At 38.9% G+C, this 26275-nt stretch overlaps 1 protein-coding gene across 1 annotated transcript in view; it reads right to left on the reverse strand.

Moving 5' to 3' along the window:
• Positions 1-26275, reverse strand: part of LOC124613688 (degenerin unc-8-like) — a 214160-nt gene that overhangs the window by 117591 nt on the left and 70294 nt on the right. Inside the window, exon 5 of the mRNA XM_047142405.1 lies at positions 4466-4577. Within this exon, the coding sequence (XP_046998361.1) occupies positions 4466-4577 (112 nt within the window). The remainder of the gene's footprint in view (positions 1-4465; positions 4578-26275) is intronic.

Consider the following 26275-nt stretch of genomic DNA (forward strand, 5'->3'; position numbering starts at 1 on the left):
AACCTGTCTAATACATGGTTCAAAGCCAATGAGCTATCCATCACCTATGCAAAAATAGTGAACATCACTTTCAGTTTATCATGCAGTGAAACAGAGCACTCAACTGTTACGCTACTTGGTATATACTTTGGTTCCAAATTAACTTGGGACAAACACACATGCCACATATGCAGAAAGCTCTCACATGTTACACAGACAAGTGTGACAACACCACTGTTACTTAAGGCCTAATATGTCTTCTTTCACTGGCACCTCCAATATGGTATCCTTTTATGGGTTAATACTACAGGGGCCAAAAAATTTTCATCTACCGAACTCTACATGCCTAGTTCTGGAGTTACAAACTGTAAAACCTCCTGGAGTGCACTTTTTAAACACTTAAAGTATTGATACACCCATCACTTTTTATATACTGTTGTCTACTAATGATTAAAGAAAACTTAAACAACTACCTCTTTAGTAAAGTTGTACATCAACATGAAACTAGACAAATTAAACAGGCAGATACACCCACACCTAGATTAAAGAAAACACAGTCTAGTTGTGAAGAATACTTAGGCATAACATTACTTAATACTTTACCATTACAGGCACATAATGTCTCACTTAATGACTTTAGAACATAAACTGAAAAATGGTTGAAACAACATGCTTTCTACAATATTTCAGAATTTCAAAACTGTTCTAAGGATGACCTGAGATATTAAATTATTTCTAACTGTAAACTATTTTGTATTTGCCTTAGTATGTCAATAGTTTATTTGATACTTCTATATATTATTTTCTATGTACTGTATAATTAAGAAATTGTTCTCTAATGTATAGTTTATGTGCCTTGTGTTATTATTAGAATGTCTACTGTAACTAGGTCAAGAAAGTATTTGTACAATATATGTAAACTCCCCATCATGACAATGATTGAATAAAAATGCTCAAAGATGGATCAAATTAAATAAATAATTATTCATTTACATTAAAGTTTTTATTCATCTCTTTTAAAACAAACTCTACAGAATATGAAACTGTGTAACACCTTTGAGTCTTGAAATATAAGGTGAACTAGTAAAATTAACTCAAAAGTGCTTATGATCTGCAAACTGTATTTACTGGACAGCATTACATAGGCTGGTAACAATACTGTAAATTCTGTCACATCCATTTATACAATCATAAATCTGTCATCATTTATTCTGCCATTGTGAATGCTAACCACAACTATGACATGGCTTACAGTAGTAGTAAGGTGATTTTCCTTCGGTATGGAAATACAAGCAAGTCTATTCAAGCCAGTATTATGCTTTGAGAGCACAGTGACCTGCACATTCGATGTGATTTGTTTAGTGGTTTGCAGTGTTTGAATAACTGTTCTTTCTATTTACCATTTTGGTTTATTTGCTCAACTGTTTGTCTGAACTACTTGATTGTAATGCCTTCTGTGAGAACAGCAAAGTACATCTCAGGAGATGCAATGAGCAATTGTTTCAACAAAAGTTTAAAAAAGCCAAAAAACATGCAGTGGTAATCAAATGAAAAGATCTTCCAGATGGTAAATCACAGTGACCCTAAGTTGTGATATAAGTACTTTAGTTGTGATACAGAAGTACACTTTTTACAAAGGCTACTAAAATATAAATGAAAGATAAGTATTTAAAGGTGATAAGTGCATGCCTTTAGTTCTTTTTAACAAACATTTATCCATGATTTTTTTAAATGGTAAACTCAATAACAATGTTTAGAGATTGGTTCACAGACCACAGATCAAAACGAATGGTTTCATTTGCACCAATGCCATAATTAATGCTATTGAAAACAGAGGACTTGACTTCAAAGATTTGGTAAATTATCAGTGGCATTCATCTTGCACAAAAACTATGTTGTAGATATCCACTTTACGAAGAAATTTATTTTCGTTAACACCAGCATCTGACAAATGATCATTCGACTCATCCAGAAAAGGTTGTTAATTAATAGAGAGTGATGGTTTTAAGGCAAGACATGTTATGTTGTTGGCAGGTTTTCAAGATTTAAATTTGAGGGAACTAACCTGAGACATCTAATGTTGCAGAGGCTAATCAAATTTCCATCAATTTGTTGCATCTCTAGCATATACGAAAGACACACAAAATACCTAAAAGTCTATGAATTCCTGAAGATGGATGAAATCAGTGTCATGTTTGGTTTGAGTGTCAATGGGAAGCAACATAATGATCATAATTACAATTGTATCAATGGTGTTGCAAGAAACAGATCTGTTTTATTTGTGAGTGTATAACATTTTTCACGATTTACTTTATGAAAGAAAAATCTTAAACTGGTAAAAGGATCCAAGTAGTGTAAGGGGCAGTCAAATGAAAACCAAACACCTGCAGCAGCACGACCACGCAATAGTTCCATTCAAAAGTAATCACTACACATGTTAAGACATTTATCCCTCTGGGAGATGAGACAATTAATTCCTATTTCACAGAATGTGGTTGGCAAATGACGGATCCACGACTGTAACCACTCTTCAGCTCCTTGTCCCACTGAAACTGTTATCCATGCATGATCTTCTTTGGGTCACCAAAGATCTGGCTGTATGGATTATTCCCTTGAACAGCACTCCTGGGCATTTTGACTTAACAGCATTTTTCAGTTTCTGCAAAGAGTCTTCATAGCACTGCACACTGATTTTGGTTTCATGTTCAATGAACTCAACAAGCAGAGGGACCCTGCAGTCAAAGAAGGTTGTCATGACCTTACCAGAAGGTGTATGAAGAGTTTTGGATTTCTGTGGCCGGTGAGTTGTGGGATGTTTTCATTGCTGGCTTTGACATTTCCCCTTGGACTTTCGGAATGCCATTGGACAGAATCATCCAGTTACACAATAACGCCTGCCCCCCACACTGTCAATCAGACAAAGGTTACCCTTCAGTGATTTGGTTGAGAAACACTGACACATCCTCCATATAGCCCAGATCATTCACCATGTAATTTTCATATCTTTGGTGACTTGAAGAAAGACATGCATGGACAGTGATTTGAGTCAGATGAGGAAGTGCAAGAGTGGATCTGTTGTGGAGCTGTCAGCAGCTGAGCATATTCTACTAAACAAGAACTGATCATTTTGTCTCCCAGTGATATAAATGTCTTGACATGTGTGGTGATTGCATTTGAAGGGAGCCACTCCATGGCCCCGTTGTGGCACGCCTTCGGTTTTCATTTGACTGTCCCTCACAGTGCAAATGGTCAAAAACCACAGCAGTGCATGTTGCAGCCTAACAAACTCAGATTAGATTAGATATAATTTTGGTTCCATATATCCACATTGAGGAGATCCTGAAAGATGTAAAATCTGTCATATGCCAAGAATACAGAATATATATTTACAAAGAAAAGATATGCTGACATTCTTTCCACAGATCCTAAGTGAAATGATTCTCATGGATGTAGAGTAAGTAAAAAAGAAATATACTTTAATTTATAGGTAAAACCAAACTTGTCACTAACTTGTAAATTTAAATACCCTGCAACACATGAGATAATTCTTAGGCTGTTCCACTCAAAGATCATCATACAGAAACAGAAAACAGTTTACAACCCTTATTACTTAAATCACATTACTGCACTGAAGATTTGCAGCTCTCAAATTTTACCCAACGTTCACCTCATTTTATATTAACTTATTACTATCACTTGTGTACACCATTTTCAAAAGCCTCTCATTTTCTTTTGCTTCCTTCATTCATTTACAAACTTCTACAAATTATTTGTCATAATCAGTAGGTCATCCATAAGTTTAATTATGTGACTGACTTGAGAATTAACTTGAGCTCTGTTTCCTGTCCAATAACATTTCCTAGAGCAATTAAATCTCAGTCCTGACTGAATATGATGTACACAGCAAGTCTGCCATACATTTAACTACTGCCATCATTAGGTTCTGTATGAGTCTGATCAGTGATACCCTATAATGTAGTTCGATAGATTAAAAAAAAATCACCAGTTGGTGGCAAGAGAACAAAAATATAAAATAAGGTTTTACATATGCATGCTTTCGGCGTCCCCAATGATCAATCTTCCCTTCTCATCCCATTCAGTAAGTCTTCCCTGACCCTGGGTTCTGGGTGACTTTTCTGAACTCTACCCCTTTTCCTAAGCCTCTCCAGTTCTTTTCCTTCACCCCTGTTCCTTCCCCTTCAGACCTCCTGCCAGAAGAAGGTGTCACCTGCCCCAAAAGCTTGCATGCGAAAAGCCTTTTTTTATACTGTGTGTTCTCCTGGCACCAGTTGGTGAGTAGATTTTTATCTATCCAATTACATTATATTATCAAAAATTGATGAGTATTAATGTTAAATTTGCCAATGATGCCCTATATGTGCTAGGAAAAAACATCCACATGCAGACTTTTCAAACAGAATCTATCTATGGAAGGGAACTTAATGAACTTACTGGAGCATTTTTACAACTAGCCTATAAAACTTACTATCAGATGTCAGATTACATGGTGGCTTGCCTCTGTCAAGATCCATGTAATTGGGGTGTGTGCATTGGCATTTTTCTTCAAATGCAATCTGCAAGCAAATTCTTCGACAACGCTGTAAACAAATAAACTGAATTAGGGTCTGGGGTATCTGCAGTTGTTAAGCAATATTATGCAGAAACACCCACATGTCATCTAACTTACAGTTAATAAATAAATAAATGAATGCAACATGTAGGCCCTAATTAAAAGAAGGCACGTAATTTGAAATTCAGTTGTGCCATGGCGCAACGAAACGTTAAGTATGATGGTGTTAAAACTTTCAACTTCTTTCTCACAGGGGTTAAATCATTAAGAAACAGAATATCCATTCCAAAAAGATAAAAAAAGAAAGAAAGAAAAAAGGAATTATGAGAATAAGGCTCTTGTAAGGTAGTTAATGTAATTTACAGATAGATGAATTTTTGGATGTAGGTGAATATTACAGTCGAAGAGTGTATGTTTTAAGCACTATATTGATGGATGTTGTAAAAGTAAAATGTTTTAATAGTAATATTACTATAGGGTGGCAACTTTGTCCCATGAAAAAATTTCCTTGAGCTTTTCAGATTGAAATTCTAAAGTTCTCTTAAACAATTTTTCTTATATACCAAAGCACTTGTTATTGTACTACTTGTCATGGCCACAAATGAAATTTTCTGCGTTGACAAGTCAGTTATTAGGGCTTATTTCATGTTTAACTAGGACTGAAACCAAGTTTCATTTGAAACTGCTGATGGTTAATACAGATAAATTTTAAAAAAAATTATTACATACTTCATTTACATTGAGACAAGCTATACTGTTTATGATATCTGCATTATTTTTATTGCTCAGTTTAGTCTGTAAAATACATAATGTCACAGAATTCATAACTCTGTAATCACAAATACGAACTTATACTACAGAGGTATAAATTTTTTACGTATTTCAAAATGAAATGACAATTTATTTATTTAGTGATTGGCCCTGTGAATCTATGACTGTACAGTGTACAAAAGATATTGGACCATCCCTTAGTTACTATACCAGCATACTTTTCTTGAAATTTTTTACATATATCAGTCTAACAAATGGTAATATTACACAAAGCTTTATTATTCTATTCATTATACAAAAACAGTTTTAATTGATTCTGCAATTCTGTTTCTCTAGATACTCCCTTAGTGCATAGAAGCAATGCTTGAACAAGTAATCCTTCGCTATTGGCATGAAACTGTTTCTGTCCATTAATATTTATGTGATTTTTGGCAATACATTACATACGGGTGGGGGGTGGGGGTAATTCAACGCCAGTGGTTTAGTGGTTCCCCATGCTTATAATGGATTTTGATGAAATTTTGTATGAAGATTCACAAGGAATTCCCAATACACGTTGGTAAAGTTTCATAATCACCAATTCAATACTTCTGAAGACTTAGTCATTTGTTTGGCACCATAGTACAGCCATCAACAGTGCACCCTTGACTTTTCAACAACTTCAAGACACTTTGTTAATTTATGGCAAATGAATTAAAATTAAATAGTAGCAAAACCGAGTATTCTCTCTAAGTGACAATGGCTATCATGGTAAAGATTCCGTCAAATTAATGGGTACCCACTTTGACAAAGAACTGAACAACACACACACATACACAGAGAGAGATAGTTTATGCAGCAAACTATCCTGAGTTTTGTATCTAATCAGGAAATTAAAATCCTTTGTCAGTGCAAAACAGCTACTCCTTGTCGACTACACCTTCTTCTACATGCACTTAGGCTGGAATAATGATGCGGTGTAACTCTACTGAAGCCAGAAGAGCCTTTATTTGGCGAACAAACAAACTGTTAGATGTCTGTATGGTCTAAGATCCAACACTCCATGCAAAATGAATTTCAATGATAACAAAATAACGGTTGTCCCATGTCTATGTATATTTTACACCCTTATGCAATGAAGAAAAATTGGGCTAAATACGATACAAAACTGAACATTCACTATTACAGAACTAGGAACAGTAAATCTTCAAACATTCCTTGCACTAGACTTACAAAAATTCGTAAAACATTCTGCATGGAGGAAGGGCTCTTTTTAACAAATTACCTGACGTTAAATACTAGTAAGTTCATAAAGAGTTTGGAATTCTGGCTGAAAGAAAAAGCTTTCTAGTCTGTTTATGAATTTGTAAATAGTGACTTATGTGATACATTAATTTAGTTATAAACAAATTCTGATATACTTGTTATCCATCATTTTAATTGAACACAAACAGCTTCCATCCTTCTTATTCTTAAGACTGTTAACAGAACATCTTTTTACACGTACTGTAACCTCATTTAACCTAATGTAATTATATCATTGTCCAGCTGCATACTGTGGAATATAACGTGTATTTCAACTCATTACATATGGCATGTGTATGTAATTACATTGTGCCCTTTGCAGCTTGAAAGCTGTCTAAAACTATATGAAATACTAATTTTCACAAAAGGGACCATCTTAAAAAAGGAAAATCTCTTCAAACACAACTATGATATACACACATATGAAACTAGACAGAAGATGAACCTAGACAGGAACACAGTAAATACAAACTTATGCAAAACAGGAGTGTATCATTCTGGAGGTATGTTATATAAGCAATGCCTTCTTACATAAAATGCATACCAACATTAAATGCATTTAAAATAAAGTTAAAACAGTTCTTGCTTGACCACTGCTTCTATTCTTTGTCTCATAATAAGTAAACCTTATTTACCAGATTTCACTAACTGCCAATTCATAATATACGGTACTTTACATTGTGCTTAACACATCATCTCACTTAATAACTGCTGTTATCACATATAGAAGCAATGTAGTACACCAATCTACATTATTATGCATTTTTATTATGTCAACAATGTTGTCAAAATTACTACTGTATTGTAAACTAACTAAGTTTACCACTGTCCTATATCACTTGTGCAAACAATGTATGAATCTGATTCTTGGATCAATAAATAAATATGGGCTAATAAACAATTGAATAATATGTCTGGCAATATTTTCTTGAAATTAACAAACATCGGCCATCTTGTACAATATTTGCGCTCTTTTATATAAAAGAACTGCGCAATACAAGGTTTCAGAAGATAAAATTTCATTCTCCTACAATCTTCCACACTGACAGCAAAACTGAATTTCCTTAAAAGCCAAGAATGGTTGTTTTTGAACCACTTATGCGGAAAAGCGTCTTCTGCAAACTCTTTTCAACCGTTTTCATTAGCAAGGCCATCTTCTAAACCACCTAAAAAACTAAATTTGGTTTTTAAATGCGAGCACTTAAAGTTCTACAAAACAATGACAAAGTGAAACAAAATCACGGGAAAAAACAGACGTTCGAAAAAAATAGGAAATTTAATTTTCTTTATATCTGGAAGTAATTGAGCGATAAATCTAAAACTTTGCACGTAATAACTTACTAATACAATGTCTTAAGATAAAAAATTTCATTCACCTACTGTTTTCCAATAGTTTACACAACTGATACCAATATGACGATTTTTCTAAAATCCCAAAAATGGCTATTTTTGGCCACTTTTACAACAAAAGTCTTTTGTAAACTCTTTTAAACCGGTTTCGTTAGAAAGAGCATCTTCTAAACCACCTAAAGAGTATATTTTGTTTTCCAATATGAGTACATACGTCTTTAGCCGGCTACAGCTTATCTCTGTCCACTAAAGAGATTCAAGGAAGTAATTAAACAATAACTTTTTTAAGCCCAACCACCACGAACTAAAAAATCTAAGTCGATACAAAGACTAGTAATAAAAATGACGTAATAAAGAGGACTGTCCATGCGCTCGTCGCCACAGAACATAGTGGAGCTCCAGGGATGTAGGGGTACTTATAAGTGGGGGGGGGGGGGGGGGCAAGGCCAATGCCTCCCTACATTCAATTGTTGCCAGATGTATCCAAGATGGCGGCGATGACGTCATCCAAGACAGCGGCGTGTAGACTTGTCAACAATGCATGACATCATACAAGATGGCGGCGATCACATCGTTCAAGATGGTGGATTATGGCGGGAAGATAGGTCACTCGGGCTACCTCCAATAACCTAAGTCACCTGAATGCCACCTCACCCTCGGAAGTGGCTGGAAGAGAACTCGACCTGCTCTGGACATAAGTTTTTATTTTGCATCCATTATTTATTTAAACAATTTGATGCAGTACACCCATCCAGTGTGTTCACCGTGAGGTCCGGAATCCAACTAACTTAGTACACAGTACCACCACCATAGGGCACTGTCATTCATTCTGTGAAGTAATCCAAGATGGTGGGGGAAAATGGCGGGAAACACTGTATTCACCACGAGGTCCGAGCCTAGTACGCTGTACTGTCACCAGAGGGCGCTGTCATCCCTCCTGTGACATAACCCAAGATGACTGTCTGGAGGGGAAAATGACTCAGCCTGTGCTGGGCTGCTGGAGAGAGTAAGGAAGGACTGTATTTTATTTATTTTGGAACAATTTATTTGGGGGTGGATTTTGAAAGATAGTATATTTATCACACTGATACAAAACACATGCTCTGACAAGCTTGGTGTCATGCCACACAGCCCACAGACTTGTAACCTACCCCTAAATAATGCTATGCAGACACGCAGACAACTCCTCAACTACCGAAATCATTTCAGTACAGACATACAAACTCCTCCTAAATAATGCAGTTCACTGATGTGTAGACACTAAATCAACTCGCAAACCATCCATATAATGCATAGCACAGCCTACAGACCTGCTAGCAAAGTAATGCAACTGCCACGCAAACAATGTATGCAGACACCAACAACCGCCCCCTGTCCATTGGACCACACAGGAGGCTATCGCACACGTTCCCACAAGTCAGGATGCACTGGCATCGCCGCAAAGTGATGCACAGGTGCCCTTCGGGTCCTGCAAGCATAAGGCTGCGATATCAAAAAAATGGCTCTGAGCACTATGGGACTTAACATCTTAGGTCATCAGTCCCCTAGAACTTAGAACTACTTAAACCTAACCAACCTAAGGACGTCACACACATCCATGCCCGAGGCCGGATTCGAATCTGCAACCGTAGCAGCCCCACGGTTCCGGACTGCAGCACCTAGAACCGCACGGCCACCGCGACCAGCGCGCCGACATCACTTTCATACTTGGTACCTGAGAAATTCCTCTCGAAATACGTGTTCACCTGGACACCGTTGTTGACACGACCAACAGGAAGGGAAGTTCTATTTGCAGAGTGGGCCGAAGCCGCCATGAGCCACCACTGCACACAAGCCAGCACGAGCCTCCACTCTCACTCCACTGCCGACAGCATGTGAAAGTTCTCCAAGTATTATACTGACGTCACCTGTCTACCTAAATAAGCAGTGAGTCATCATCTGGAGTTCAATCATGAGTGTTTACTGTTGCTGGCGCGATGACGCATAGCTGCAGTGTGGCTCCAGTGGGAGCACCATTCACCATTGTTTTCTGCAGACGAGACTTTCAGCAGTAAAATTATTTTGCACAGATCACTAAATTTCACTGACAGGTAAATCAGAAAAGGTTGTCTACAGATTATCAAATACGTACAAGACTCAAAAGAATATTGGAAGCCGGGAACATATTTACCAGTGTAGCAACAATTAAATATTATGATTGGTGCTACAGGCTGACACCGACCAATGTACAGGTAATGTCTCCTCTTGATGGCTGTGGTTCTGGAACGAATCTCAGTATCTATATTGCACATAATTTTCCATGTCAAAAATTTATCTCATACTCTCACTGTTATCGATGTGCTGAATCTACTTGTCCCTCATGATAGGACACACACTCATCTTCTTTGGTCATGCCACAACCTTAGCCCCAGTAACTTTATGCTCCAATATATTTACATTTTACACAAACAGTGCAGTTATCTTTTATACATGTACAACACCCGAAAAAATTACAGTATGCCTACACTCACACTGGCTATATGTCTCGAGTCCCCTCAATCCTAGGAAATTACCTGACAAAGTCTTACAATCAGTGCTTCTGAAAGGTGCTGCATCCTGCCAAGATTCTCTCAAACAAGTGCTATGAAGGACAGGCATCCAGCACTATGTGTGATAATTAATACATCGCCCGTGGACGTAATGTTTGGAAATACATCACCGACGTTCGTTAGTGTACCATAATCATCATCACTATCGATAGAACAGCAAGGAAAATTGCTAATTCGTTTTTCCTCAAGGTCCTAACGTGGCACCCCATCCATCACATGTTACCCTTCCTGCTTTCAACATACACAAAGGTTCTCACCACTATGTAGAGACTCCTATACCCCAGCACAAAGGATGACTTCTGAATGAATGGGAGTTGGCTCTTATCAAATTACCCGCCGAATTACTGATGCCGTCGGTGTGGAAGCACCATCCGCCTTTTTTTTTTCTTTCTGCAGACCAGACTTTCAGCGGCAAAAAACTATTTTACACTGATCACCATATTGCACAGACAACTAAACCTCACAAAGTGACATACATATCGTCAAATATGGAAAGACTCTTACTCAGTTACACTGCTCTCCCACTGAGGATAGGATCTTGAATATTAGAGCGTGAAGCTGATCTCCAACCCAGCAATATATCACCCTGTTTATGTCAATGTAGTAAATATACAATTTGTATCCTGTGCCATACAAAACCAGCCCTCTTACATCATCCATACACACACCATGAAGACATACAGCACCATATGTAGCCCTCACAGTACTAGAGGTCGGCAGTCATCCACTCCCAACGGGTGACCATAGCGACCTCAGCAGATCAAAGTCATTCTCAGAACTGTTCTACAAATTCGAGCTCGTCGCCCCCCCCCCCTCGGCACCAACATGTTACTGTTTCTGGTCCAGACTTGCTTGCTCGCTTTTCTTCTACACCCATCTCCAGTCTCTGGGATCTCTGGGATCACAAGAACAAATATACACTCCTGGAAATGGAAAAAAGAACACATTGACACCGGTGTGTCAGACCCACCATACTTGCTCCAGACACTGCGAGAGGGCTGTACAAGCAATGATCATACGCACGGCACAGCGGACACACCAGGAACCGCGGTGTTGGCCGTCGAATGGCGCTAGCTGCGCAGCATTTGTGCACCGCCGCCGTCAGTGTCAGCCAGTTTGCCGTGGCATACGGAGCTCTATCGCAGTCTTTAACACTGGTAGCATTCCGCGACAGCGTGGACGTGAACCGTATGTGCAGTTGACGGACTTTGAGCGAGGGCGTATAGTGGGCATGCGGGAGGCCGGGTGGACGTACCGCCGAATTGCTCAACACGTGGGGCGTGAGGTCTCCACAGTACATCGATGTTGTCGCCAGTGGTCGACGGAAGGTGCACGTGCCCGTCGACCTGGGACCGGACCGCAGCGACGCACGGATGCACGCCAAGACCGTAGGATCCTACGCAGTGCCGTAGGGGACCGCACCGCCACTTCCCAGCAAATTAGGGACACTGTTGCTCCTGGGGTATCGGCGAGGACCATTCACAACCGTCTCCATGAAGCTGGGCTACGGTCCCGCACACCGTTAGGCCGTCTTCCGCTCACGCCCCAACATCGTGCAGCCCGCCTCCAGTGGTGTCGCGACAGTCGTGAATGGAGGGACGAATGGAGACGTGTCGTCTTCAGCGATGAGAGTCGCTTCTGCCTTGGTGCCAATGATGGTCGTATGCGTGTTTGGCGCCGTGCAGGTGAGCGCCACAAACAGGACTGCATACGACCGAGGCACACAGGGCCAACACCCGGCATCATGGTGTGGGGAGCGATCTCCTACACTGGCCGTACGCCACTGGTGATCGTCGAGGGGACACTGAATAGTGCACGGTACATCCAAACCGTCATCGAACCCATCGTTCTACCATTCCTAGACCGGCAAGGGAACTTGCTGTTCCAACAGGACAATGCACGTCCGCATGTATCCCGTGCCACCCAACGTGCTCTAGAAGGTGTAAGTCAACTACCCTGGCCAGCAAGATCTCCGGATCTGTCCCCCATTGAGCATGTTTGGGACTGGATGAAGCGTCGTCTCACTCGGTCTGCACGTCCAGCACGAACGCTGGTCCAGCTGAGGCGCCAGGTGGAAATGGCATGGCAAGCCGTTCCACAGGACTACATCCAGCATCTTTACGATCGTCTCCATGGGAGAATAGCAGCCTGCATTGCTGCGAAAGGTGGATATACACTGTACTAGTGCCGACATTGTGCATGCTCTGTTGCCTGTGTCTATGTGCCTGTGGTTCTGTCAGTGTGATCATGTGATGTATCTGACCCCAGGAATGTGTCAATAAAGTTTCCCCTTCCTGGGACAATGAATTCACGGTGTTCTTATTTCAATTTCCAGGAGTGTATTTTCGCATGGTTTGCACACACCTGGCGCAACATAATTCTGAAGATGTAGAATGGAAATTATTTTTCTACAAACCCCAAATTTTAGCGAGGTGGAGCATGCTCTAGACCAGGGGTTCCCAACAAAATTTTCTCGAGGACCCCTCATTGAGCATGATTGGTACCATGTCATATCACAGTATAAAGTACCTAAAAAAGCCAAATTAAGAGTCTTTTTATACATTTCTATTCTTGGTACTTAGAATAAAACATTGACATATTCATTATTGAAAAAATATTGAGCTTAAGACTTTTTAAATTTAGCCATCACTGTTATTGTTAAAAGTTTTGATTATTGCTCAAAATCTTTGTCTTCAAATCTGGGTGTTTAGTATAACAAACTCCTTAAAAAATAAAAATTGAGTATGAGCTGAAAATGACAGGAAAAATTTAAAACTGATTGTATTGGTCTATCAAGTGTACTACACTTGAGACTGCATTGAGAAAACATGTGTGAAAAATAAGAAAACACTAATTTCATACAAGATATTATTTATTTGAAAAATACAGTTACAACAGAATACTCCATCAGTATACAGTTAGTTTTAATTTTCAGTTCTTAATGAGATGAGCTCATTCTGATCTTTGAGTCCATTATTTCTGAAATATTAGGCTTCAAACTAGAAACTTTCACTCTGAAATCCGACCCCATGTTGAGGCAATTCCTATATTTGTTTTTCATGAACGCTTTACAAACACTACTGTTTTAATATAGAATATTGAATATGTAAACAACACGGTCTGTGAAAGCACTGGCAATAAGTTAACAATGGCCGATTGTCGCCTGTAAGGCGAGTTTCTGTGTAAAGTGACTGTCAGTTGTCAGCTGCAAAGAGGCAGCGCGTGCAGTCTAACGGCATTCAGCAGAACTATTTGCCTCTATCTAATTCTAGTTTTGCGTAGAGAGTGCTAGTGTTATTTGGTTTTAGGAAGATGCTACATGCAGAAGTTAGCGTTCCCTAAACCTCTGCTCATGCAGGAAGCGGCCAAAATAAAAAAATCTGTTATTATACGAAATATATTTAATATATATGTTATTCTAATAGCATCTTGCGGACCCTCTGGCATAGCTCGCAGACCCCCACCTGTTGGGAACCACTGCTCTAGACCACTGAGTAACTAGAAACTTATCATGTCTGCAAAGACCTTTACGTGAGAACTCAAAACAAATAGAGGAAATAGATATTTCCACACGTGAATACCGATGTCCATGATGTAACAGATTCCAAACCATCCCTATAATTTACAAAGTCATTTAAGGTGTTTCTCATATCTAGAGAACCGGTAAATGCGTCTTCCACCTGCTAGATGCACACACCACAATCGATATTTTCTCAACTAAATAAAGATGGGAAATGTGAAGAAACAGTCAATCTGACAATTTACATGGGAGGGAATAATGGCCCAGCGCAAACACGCATCCATATTCACTCTTCTCAAATTTCCACTTGATCACAAAAGCCGTCCAACACTCACTAAGTATTAGTTCGCTATTCAGGTGTCTCCATTCAGACAGCCTCTACCATTAGCTGGAAACGTGAATCATTCCCACCACAGGTCACACATAGATGGAATCATCCTACGAAATCAATCACATACATATTTAATTGCTATACTTACAATTAAATGTTAGGATTGAGGTTTCAGTTGAACAACATTCGACAATGAGCGAAGCATCGGAAATACACCCTGCTGACGGCTGTGGGTCTGGAAATAGAAACACATGTACCATACTCATCCCTCTGTTGTCACAGTATCCCACGTCAAATACATACATTCCTTTTTACACATGTCTGACCACAAACACATACTTTATATGCCTGGTGCTCAACACGAACCAATCACACATCGCCTACTACTATTAATTATAATACTTCGCCAATAAATGATTGCCCACAATATGAAATACTAGTGAGACAAAATCAGCGATGGGTGGGCATGTCTCATAAGTTTTTCTTGCGAGTGGTACCACTCCATCGTAGTAAGATAAACACAATCGGCCAGATGTTAAAAAACCCGATCGCAACAACTACTGCATGTTACTGTCACAAGTGGTCTTGGTTCTACAGGTGCACACTAGTATCCATGTTAAAAGCTATACCTGCCTTATAAATCTAGGTGCGACATTATCTCGGAATGAGGTGGTATTTCTATCCAGACAAATACTGAGACGATGATCACTGGAGTGTATATTATCAGACCAGTAGTCCAATTACACGAAGCCCACAATTCAACCTCATGATAAAATCGCCGAATTTTAAAAATGATTTGGCTAAGTAATGTAGTATGTAACCAGTATTTGCAACTCCCTCATGCTGCTAGATATTTCTCCAGCATGTGTAATGTATTCTGTCTCAATACCATGTCAGAAGTTCTGCGATATATCCACTGATTGAGAAGGATCACAAACAGTAGTAGATGGTTGGCTGATTGTGGTGGCAAGAAATGTACAGTAGCTTTTCAGATCTCTAGGGTTACGCTATCTGCTAGAATTGATGTCTATGATTTGGAATCAAGTCTTTCCATTGAACCACATACCTGCATTGGATCCTATGGAGAAGTCCTCTAATGATTACAGTAACTAGTGAATCATATTTCTGGCACTCTCATATCTCGAAACGAGCCACCTTTCTCGAACCTATCTGCTACAGTAAAATTCCAACATGGTTTTAGGTAGCCCCTACGAATCTTGCAACTATCCCTCAGACTCTACGGCTACTGCTACTGTCCCTGTAGATTTGTGCATGTGATTGTTCCAATGTAAGTCGGAACTGAGTAGAAGTCTGAGAAAGCTATACCTACAACCTTCTGGAACCCGTGTAGAAACAGGACTGTGTTTTGACCATTCGAAGGAAATGGGAACCGAGAGAAGGACGAGGATTTCTGCTACTGCACTGTGGTGCATCCCCAAAGAGTTTCAGCAATATTACACTAATTTCATCACCGGATTTGGTATAGTTGTGGTCGGTTGCACATTAAATCGGTAACAGTGCTGCAGGGCAGGTTGATCAATGATGGTGTAAGGGCGGTCTTTCAGTCTCTAATTTTACCCTAAGACTGCGAGAATGCTCTGTGACTCCCATCAGCATCGACATAGATCGTAAATTAAGCACTATGCTCGAGGTGTTAGAAACATGCAGAGTGCTGTCTGATATACTTTGATGATGTATGTGTTCGAGAATTAACAAAGAATGAACGTACTGCAAAGTCATCTACCCACATTTGCAATGATACTCGCAAAGCCAGTAAGGAGTGGTTTAGCTATGATACTGAAATTGGAAACAAGCTGTCACCACATTGGTCGGTGTTGAAATTAGTGTAATATTGTTAAAATTGTTCACAGTATCAACTGTGATGCTTTTTATTTCAGTGCATCGGTGGAGTCTCCTCCATCCCATCCGTCCATGGCACGCTGTTGCTTACAACATAATGATAGACTGACTTTTGACTTTTTTGAGTTGGAGAAGCAGTTTTGTGGAGGGGTGACACCTTCTGGGGATGGCTAGCACCAAAACAGTGATTGCATACATGACTGCAATTTGAGGAATCACTCAAAATGGAATGCAGAGCTTTCAGCTATTCTGTCAATGTGACATATGAGTTTAAATGTAGTTTGTAAACCCACACCAAAGATGTAAAACTCTTCCAGTTTCGTGATGTCGTAAATGACTTATTTAAAATCATCCAGTGTGTGCAGTGTGTTACAGTAACAGCAATAACAATATGATTTACACAGTGTGGTGTCCAGACGTAGCCCAACTGACCTACCTTCCCTCCAAAATTCAAACTTCTCATCTGGAGGGGGGGGGGGAGGTACTTGGCAGGGGGGTGTGGCACTTTCCAGCCATCTTGGGTAACTGTACTCACGTCATCAGCTAACATCACAGCAGCCATGTTGAATGACGTCAATCGCATCACAGTGCGACATCTAGGATAACTTTACTTTGGGGTGATGTCCTTGTTGTCTGCGAGAGGCCATGGATCAGAATGTCTTAATGAATGACGTCAATCGCGTCATCAGCTGATGTCATAGCAGCCATCTATGTGGGATACGATCATCCTCCTAGAGAAAAGATGATGGAACTTTAAACTGGTCTGTCAGGTGATGCTCTATGCCTGCATGCATATGGTATTTGTTTTCGATATATGGGAGGAGGGAGATGTGGCAAAAATCTTATCTAGTTCTCTATCGGATGAAGTTAATTAGCCTTTATAGCTTGCAATTTTTCTCTGATGGATGGTACATAATAAAGAAGATAGCATATTGGGGAGATAGATGTGAATGGACATGGATCTGTAGTACTTGTATGTAGTTTGGGGGTGCACCACAGTGCACTAGCAGAAATCCTCGTCCTCTCAGTTCCAAATAATTACACTTTCCAAATGTGGTTACGTACCTCAAACATTAGAGCTACAAAAAAGAGGGAACTATTCTTTATTATGGTTTCTCCTGAGCCATTTCACTTTTTATAAAAATAATTTTGTAGAGCCGATGCTGTAGAGATGTATAAAAAAAAGAGATTACTTCTTTGTAGTTTTTCTGACTCAAACTCATTTGTTAGTCATCAGAACTTTTGATATTTTTTTCCATGGAGAATACTAAACACTGGAGAACATAACAAAAGATTTATTTTGAGTACCAGTGCAAAACGGACCCATTTTCAATACATCTCCAGCTTTTCGTCATTTTTAGGGCCTTATATACTCGCACTGCAAAACCAAATATAGTTTTTTTAGGTTCATTAGAACATGGTATTTCCAATGAAAGCAGTTTAAAAGAGTTTGCAGAAGGTTTTTTTTTTTTTGTAAAATTGATCCAAAAGCATCAGTTTTGGTCTTCTAAGAAAAATTGTCAATTTTGCCCTCAATGTGTAAACTATTAGAAAACCTTATGAGAATGAAATTTCATCTTTTCAGACCTTGCAGAGTTAAGATTATACGTGCACAGTTTCACATTTATCCCTCAATTACTTGCACATATGTGAAAAGCGAAACTTAAATTTATTTTCGAGCCATTTTTTCGACCGACTTCGCTTCAAATTATCCGTATGAAAATTGGTCTGCTAATCTTTTTTTTTTTTTTTTTTGGCTTAACGGATCCCAAAAAGTTGTACAAGATGGCCTAGTTTTGTTTCTTTCAAGAAAATATTTCCGGAGATGTTATGCCTCAAAGTTGAAGAGAAATGACAGGTGATTGTCGCTAGCTGCACTGGCGGGTAAAACAAATGACTGTATCGCTGGAAGAATTAAATTAACGAAGTAAAACTTCACTTATCTTCATTGCAAACATTTGCAATTGTTCACACAAAATTTCAAAAAATTCATGACGGTTATGCAGGAACTTTTTTCTATATTAGAACACTTGGCATGGAATGGCCCAAACTTTGATACCTAAATAGTAAGCCTTTCTTGCAACAGTGCTGTACTTGTCGGTTGTACATTGTAATGTCGCCTAGTCGTAGATATTGCTAATTGCTATAATCGCACTATTTCACTCCCATTTACGGAGCTTGTTAGCACTTGATGTTAGGTTGGCGCGATTAAAACGCATTGTGGTAATCGCTGCTGCTTGCTGGATCGCTGCTGTGTCTCGATGCTGATGCTGGCTCTAAATCTGGTTGTCTAGGGTTAAAAACATGAGGTCCCGTGTTTTTTATGCGCTTTTGATGATAAAGAACGAGCGAAACCAACAAATATGTAAACTTCAAATATTTATTACTCTGGTGGCCATCTTAATTCCACTATCCACCAAAGACCATGACACAACACAAAGTAGTACTTCTTTTACATGTTCTTTGCATTGTTTATCCACCTCAAACAATAACACACAAACACACTTTACCAAAGTGACATTCCGACTGCGCCCCCAACCATGGAGCCCCCAACCCTTCTTGCTGCTTGTTTTTATAACCTTGTCAAAGAACTACTAAAAAGAGATATAGTTTATAAGTCACATGTACATCTGTTATTGTAATTTGTGTAGAAAAGTTATTAATTTACATCGAGTGACATAATTTAACAGGTTAATAAAATGACAGACAGATTTGTTGACTTGACAGAATAATTCTTTGTTACAAAAAGGCCGTTTTTTAGAAGTTTGTCAATTGACTTCTCTGATTTGCATAAATAAGTAAATAACATGAATTATTAAGAATTACATTGGTTTTCGTCTAAAATAGGAGTGTTTACGTGAATACTGAGTGAAAATGGTCCTAGTGAACAAATAGGTTTCACTGGGTGATTTTTATTTACGGAGATCCAAAATACGTCAGTTGGTCACTATTTTTCGTACTTCATATTAATTATTTAAGATGAACTTAGTGTTTTTACATGATGACATTTGCTGTATCAGTGATCAAGTGATATTAACTTTTGTGTGGGTCAGTTATTCAGTATAATTTAATGGGTTGACTGTTTATGGAGACATGTTATGCAATCATTGTTAACATACACAATAACTTTTCTATTATCATAAATACTCGTTAAACTGGTTGAATTTGGAGGGTATCGCATACTTCGGTAAAGTAAAGCCTTTAATAGGTCCCATTACAACATGTACATCGTTTATTTGTCTTGTATGGTAGCTATATTCAGATTCATTGTGGGTGATGCATAAATTTTTCTTTTGTAATAATGACATTTTCTAGTATGCATAGATGTGAAAGTGATAGCGTTTTATTTCTCTTAAGTAGTGGATTGCATGACGATCTTTGGTCTACCTCTTCCCCATTGCTTTATTACCAAATGTCACCTGGTCATTAAATATGAACTAGCTACTGTAGGATAGACACAATGTAACAAAAGAAATAAAATTTTTGTATTGTGAGAACTCTTAGCAGACACAATGCACTTTGCTTTATTTCTTCCTTAGTGACTGATCTTCGACTCAGATAAGTAAGGAGGTATGTTGTGTGAAGCTTAAGCTCTGGGGAAGCAAAACCAAGAAAGAAGTCCAACTGGACTGGAGACATAATAATGGACAGGCACTGGACGCACTAGCATGGTGTGAATGAGCAGCCACTGCTCTTGAATCAGAATCGTAACAGTCAAATGTGGGTGCGATGTTGGCATATGAGCCAATGTGTAACACCAATTGTTCTTTGTGAATTCAAAGTCCATTTCCTCGTGTGCAGCATGTGACTGTTTAGTCACAGACAAAGAAAATACATTTCATTTCCTTGCAAATTCTCATGCATTTCTGAAAATACTTCAACTAAATTTCTTTGCATAAGCAATGTGATCGTCTCAATACCTGCAAGAAAGAACACTAGATGAGAAACGTCCACTTCCTTGGCCAGATTCCCTCCCATCTGCTGTTGTAACGCTTTATTAAAAAAGAGTGACAAGATATTTCCGGTATCAAGAGATGGTCCCAATGTGAGCCAGTCATTTCTGGCAGAGTTTATTGAAGGTTCAATAAACACAATGAGTAAACAAATGTGCTGAATTTTGTTTTATTAACTTTGGAATTATTTATAAATCTGGTTTTAGCACAAACATGCTTTATTCTAAAATCCAATGTATTGAGAAACTTATTAGTCTAATAGGGCGTGTTTTGTTGTTGCTCCAGCACACTGTAATACTGATACACAAAGAATGTATAAGGCACAAGAGATTGTAAGTGAGAGTATTGTGACTCAAAATGAAAGAAAGAGGAACCGAAGCATTATGTTCATAGAAACCAAAGTTAAAGTATCTCCAATCACAATTACTTTCTGATTTGTATCTTAACACAATGTTTCTTTTAATTATGCCATTAAAAGAATTTACTTGAACACTTTCCCTTGTTAAATATAAATTAATAAACAAACAACCAAAAGAAAAAACTGAGTGCATATCTTTTGTTATGGCAATCCCATTTGATCACATACAGGCATTACGCTAAATCTTCACTCATGTCTTTGGTAGAGCTTTGGTCATGATATCTGCTATCTGTTCTTCAGCATTCTCCCCCCCCCCCCCCCAACTTCACTGCTGCTGAATTGTCAGTTTGTAGAATTGGAATTTTGGATAGTCTTATCATTTAGCTCAATAGCTGAGTTAACCAAATAATCTCCTTGACAGCTTCATTTGCAGCAGCTAGTACAGCTTCGTTTGTAGATGTTGCTACCATGGCTTGTTGCTGACTTATCCACGAGGTCGCCCCTGCTGTGCGGTTGATGGCTACTCCAGATGTTGATCTGACTGTTTTTGCTGTTTTGAACAGCCTCCAAAATTTGCATTGCTGTAGCATTCGAAAGACGTATCCTTCCCTTTTGATTTGTATGTGTTTCCGTAGTCAGTTGTTCCTGCTACATAACAAAAAACCCTTTTTACTCTTAGTGTGTGACCTTTGGTGGAATTATTGAGAGATCTTAACAGAACACTTACACTGAAAGAACTTCTTTGGCATTTTTATTTTGAATCCACAAGCATGGTCAGCTTCGCTTAGCCTGAAATCTAGACTGAGCAAAAAGTGGCTGAATCGATCGTTCCAGCGTCTTGGTGCTTGTTTTAAACCATACAAAGTCTTTTTCAACCTGCAGACTCTGTCAGTACCATACACATAACCCACTGGTGGTGCCGTATATATGGTTTCCTCAAGTGTTCCATACAGGAAAGCCACTGATACATCATACTGGCCAAGATACATTCTTCTAGTTGCAGCAACACTCAGAACAGACCGAACCATTATCCTGTTGACTGTAGTCCACATCTTCATGTTGTCTGAAGCCCTTAGCAACCAAGTCAAGCCTTAAATTTTTCAATCTGACCCTCTTCTATTGTCTTCAGTTGAAACACTCATTTACACAGTATTGTTCTAGCATCCTTTGGTAAGTCTTCAAGTTCCCAGGTTTCATTTTCCATAAGAGATTCCATTTCCCTCTCGATTGCTCTTTTCCATTTGATGCTATCTTCATTTCTAAGTGCATCCTCATAGGTTTCACAAACCTTTGTTGTGACAAGGAAATCTTCTGACATCATTGCATAATCACTAAGGTATTTTGGCCTCTTTGATGATGAAGATCTCTTTCTTAACTTTATTCCTATTCTCTCTTATTAAATCTGCTGAATGTCATCGCCATATTCTGTGTCTGTGCTAGTTTTGTACTCCAAACTATCTTCTGAGAGTGTCTTTTCCTCATTTTGTGATTGATTTTCAAGATAATCTGGATCTGCAACTGGTTTTTCAACATCTTGAAATGGCAGAGTAACTGGTTTTTCTGTAAATTGCACATCTTTTGGCAGCACAATTGAATTACTTTCTTGTACTCAAATCATGAACCATTCATAACCATCAAAAACAACAAGTTGTCCTTTCACATCTTTTACGCCCATTTTCCTTCGGTTTTCACTTGGAACGTGTGCACAACATGTTGAGCCAATAGTGCTAATATGTTTAGCTCGATGCTTCATCCATTCCCACAACTTCAATGGATGATTTCCCTGTTATATCCAGGTTGTAAATTGTTGTGTTAACCAGCTGAGCCCATATTCGTGCTGGATAATTGACATTTGAATTTCAGTACGTAAGTTTCCTGGTCGTCTCGACAACAGTTCTGTTGTCTGGCTGGCAAATACCATTTTGCTCCATAGTACAGGGAGTAGTCAATGAGTGTGTTATACTATTTGAACTTAAGACAGATATAACTTCTTTGTTTTCAAACTCCTTATCATTGTCACTCAGCATCTCTTTATCAGAGTAACTCAGTGTCTGTGTGTGAGAGAAAATCCTTGAGAACTTAAGTCAGCTCGAATTTTTCTGCAACAAAATAACCGTAACGAAACTTAGAGGAAGTGTCTTTGAACAGAATGAGGTAACGTTTGTTCTTGAATGACTGATCAAAGGGTCTACACCGATCAGCTAATGTCAACTCAGTGGGCCTTGTTGACTTTTATCGTGCCTGAAGTGGTGGAAAATATGCCATTCCAACTTTGCATGATTCACAAGTCTCTACTCCTTCCTTGACATCGGTGTTAAATACCTTTTTGAGTTTTTTAAATAACCTTTGTCTTGATGATCCCACCCTTCACGATAATGTTGAAGAACGTAAAATTTATCTTCCACTGAAAGATGCACAGCGGCACCCTTCTCTGATATTAAGGGCTTAATGTCTGCTTGTATAAAGTACCACCAACTTCAAGAGTTCCACAGAGTCTCAGTTTACCACCAATTTCCAAAGAATGATATATAGTACTTGTATTAAATTTGCTATGGTAGTTAAGATTTTGGGCAACTAAAACATAAAGAAGATTTTGGAAATTTTTTGTACATACCAGAACACAGTCAAATTTGTTTCCAACTGTTGACAGAATCCAAACTGATCCTTTTCCTGTTCCTCCTAGAAACTACTATCCAGCAGCCTTGATAGAACAGGGATTGTTGAATGCTTCAAAGCTGACAAATTAATCAGGACTATTTCTCAAATGTTTCGTTGCACCATTGTCAATCCATTGTACATCCACATCTAATGAACAGGCCTCAACACAGCTAGTATGCAGTGCTACATTCGTAGCCACAGCTTTGTCCATGTTCTTCCGCGCTGTTGAATTTTTATCCAGTCTTCCATCAGCAATCCACTTCTTTCAATATTTGATACAATTTGTTGGCTCTTTACAGTAGTTGCATTTGCCTTTAACTTTGAACATGTGTGTTCCTATTTTGTTTAGTACACCTGATTTGGGTACTGATGACACTTGTTCGATTTTTTCACTACCTTTCGTGAAATTTCTTTCAAATATGCGCAATTGTTCCTTCAATTCATCAAATGTTTTCTTATTATCTTCCGTTAATAACATCCAGCTCGATTTAAGAGAATCAAAACTTGCAGGTAAAATATGTAAAACTTTATATACCAATATCAAATAAAATAAAGCATTTTCACTTTTGTTTTAGACTTATTCAGCTCGATCTACATATTTGTTAAATTCACTGTGCATGTGGGAATGTCCTGTAACTGAATCACCTAAACAGAAAAATTCAGGACAAATCTTGAACAGCTGATCCTTTGATGATGCTTCAAATTTTTGCTTCAATACCTCCCGCACTTCATGAGTCGTTTATTTGTCCATGATCTTCTGACACACAGTATCTGTGATTGCACTAGTAATCATCGACTTGGCGTAACTGTTCTCCTTATTGTATAAAACTGACTTATCTCTGTGGTCCCTTATTGCTGCAACATCAGCAACTTCAGACGGTGGCTCAGGTGACACTGAGCACTATGGGACTTTACTTCTGAGATCATCAGTCCCCTAGAACTTAGAACTACTTAAACCTAACTAACCTAAGGACATCACACATATCCTTGCCCGAGGCAGGATTCGAACCTGCGACTGTAACGGTCGCGCGGTTCCAAACTGTAGTGCCTAGAACTGCTTGGCCACATCGGCCAGCTTATGATTAAAAATAAAAGACAAAGATGAACAGAAGCATTATGTTCATAGAAGCCAAACTTAGTTACACAAAGTATCTCCAAACATCATTACTTTTTGATTTATATTTTAACACAATGTTTCTTTTAAATACTGTACATAAATAACCTTGTGGATGACATCGGAAGTTCACTGAGGCTTTTTGCAGATGATGCTGTGGTATACCGAGAGGTTGTAACAATGGAAAATTGTACTGAAATGCAGGAGGATCTGCAGTGAATTGACGCATGGTGCAGGGAATGGCAATTGAATCTCAATGTAGACAAGTGTAATGTGCTGCGAATACATAGAAAGATAGATCCCTTATCATTTAGCTACAAAATAGCAGGTCAGCAACTGGAAGCAGTTAATTCCATAAATTATCTGGGAGTACGCATTAGGAGTGATTTAAAATGGAATGATCATATAAAGTTGATTGTTGGTAAAGCAGATGCCAGACTCAGATGCATTTGAAGAATCCTAAGGAAATGCGATCTGAAAACTAAGGAAGTAGGTTACAGTACGCTTGTTTGCCCACTTCTTGAATACTGCTCATCAGTGTGGGATCCGTACCAGATAGGGTTGATAGTAGAGATAGAGAAGATCCAACGGAGAGCAGCGCATTTCGTTACATGATCACTTAGTTATCGCGAGAGCGTTACGGAGAGACGCTCAGTAGCTCAGTACGGGCTTTTGTTAAAGTTTCGAGAACATACCTTCACCGAGGAGTCAAACAGTATATTGCTCCCTCCTACGTATATCTCGCAAAAGAGACAATGAGGATAAAATCAGAGAGATTAGAGCCCACACAGAAGCGTACTGACAATCCTTCTTTCCACGAACAATGCGAGACTGGAACAGAAGGGAGAACTGATAGAGGTACTCAAGGTACCCTCCGCCACACACCGTCAGGTGGCTTGCGGAGTATGGATGTAGATGTAGATGTAGAAGTTCTTGCTATAGGCTACACGAAGTTCCTGGAAGTTGACATTTCATTGCTAACTAGCGTCCGCGATCCTGTGTCGATATGCCCGAGACTAGCAAGGGTGTCGCTTTTATTCACGTCTTCAGGGGGCGCGCCTGGCGCGGCGCGGTCCAATTCCATGTAACATTGGCCGCCGATTCCTCACTGCCTTCTCTAATCTTGAGTTCTGTATCTTCGTTCCGGCATTTGTGGTTATGCCAGAACACCATCATTGGTTAACATTCTAATAAATATCGACATGATACTGGTTCCACTTGCTCCATCACATCTGTGAATAGAGTTTCATGTTGGATCTCCAAAGGATGTGATCGGAGTGATGTCTGCAGTCTGCATTCATAGCCAGGATAATATCTTTCTGTTAATATATTAACGACTGCTGCATTGTTCATTGGTCAGTAAGAAATAAACACATTAGGCACTTTTTGTTGCTGCATTTCTCATCAGTGATGGCTCCAAGAGCACACTGTTCATGCTAAATATGTTATGGATTTAAGGCCGATATTATATTATTAAATTTTCTTAGGAGAAGAAATGAGATTAAATATTCATCATATTTTCTCGCACAAAGATATTTGAGGACGCGCAAATAGAGGTATTACACTATCATCACAATCTCTTTGGCAAAGACCTTTGATACCATAGTTTCTTCAGAATGGCTCACGAAGACTTATTACTGTGCTATGCAGTTTCCTATGTACCAAAACTGCATTTCATTAACATTTGGAAGAGAAGCAGAAGAAAAGTAAAAGGAAACGCACTTGGTTGATGCTGTGGATTTCATGGCGAGACGTTAGAAGCATCCAACAAAAACTGTTATGAAAACTGCAACCCGAGGACATAAAATCATATGAAAATTAGTTGCAAATGGGTGAGAGTACATTTCAATATGTGCTCAGGAACGTGGCTCCTCATATTATGAAACAGAACACTCATATCAGAAATGCTATATCTGCAAAAGACTGACTTACTGTAACA

Source organism: Schistocerca americana, chromosome 4 (genome assembly GCF_021461395.2).
Source record: "Schistocerca americana isolate TAMUIC-IGC-003095 chromosome 4, iqSchAmer2.1, whole genome shotgun sequence".
Taxonomy (NCBI): Eukaryota; Metazoa; Arthropoda; class Insecta; order Orthoptera; family Acrididae; genus Schistocerca; species Schistocerca americana.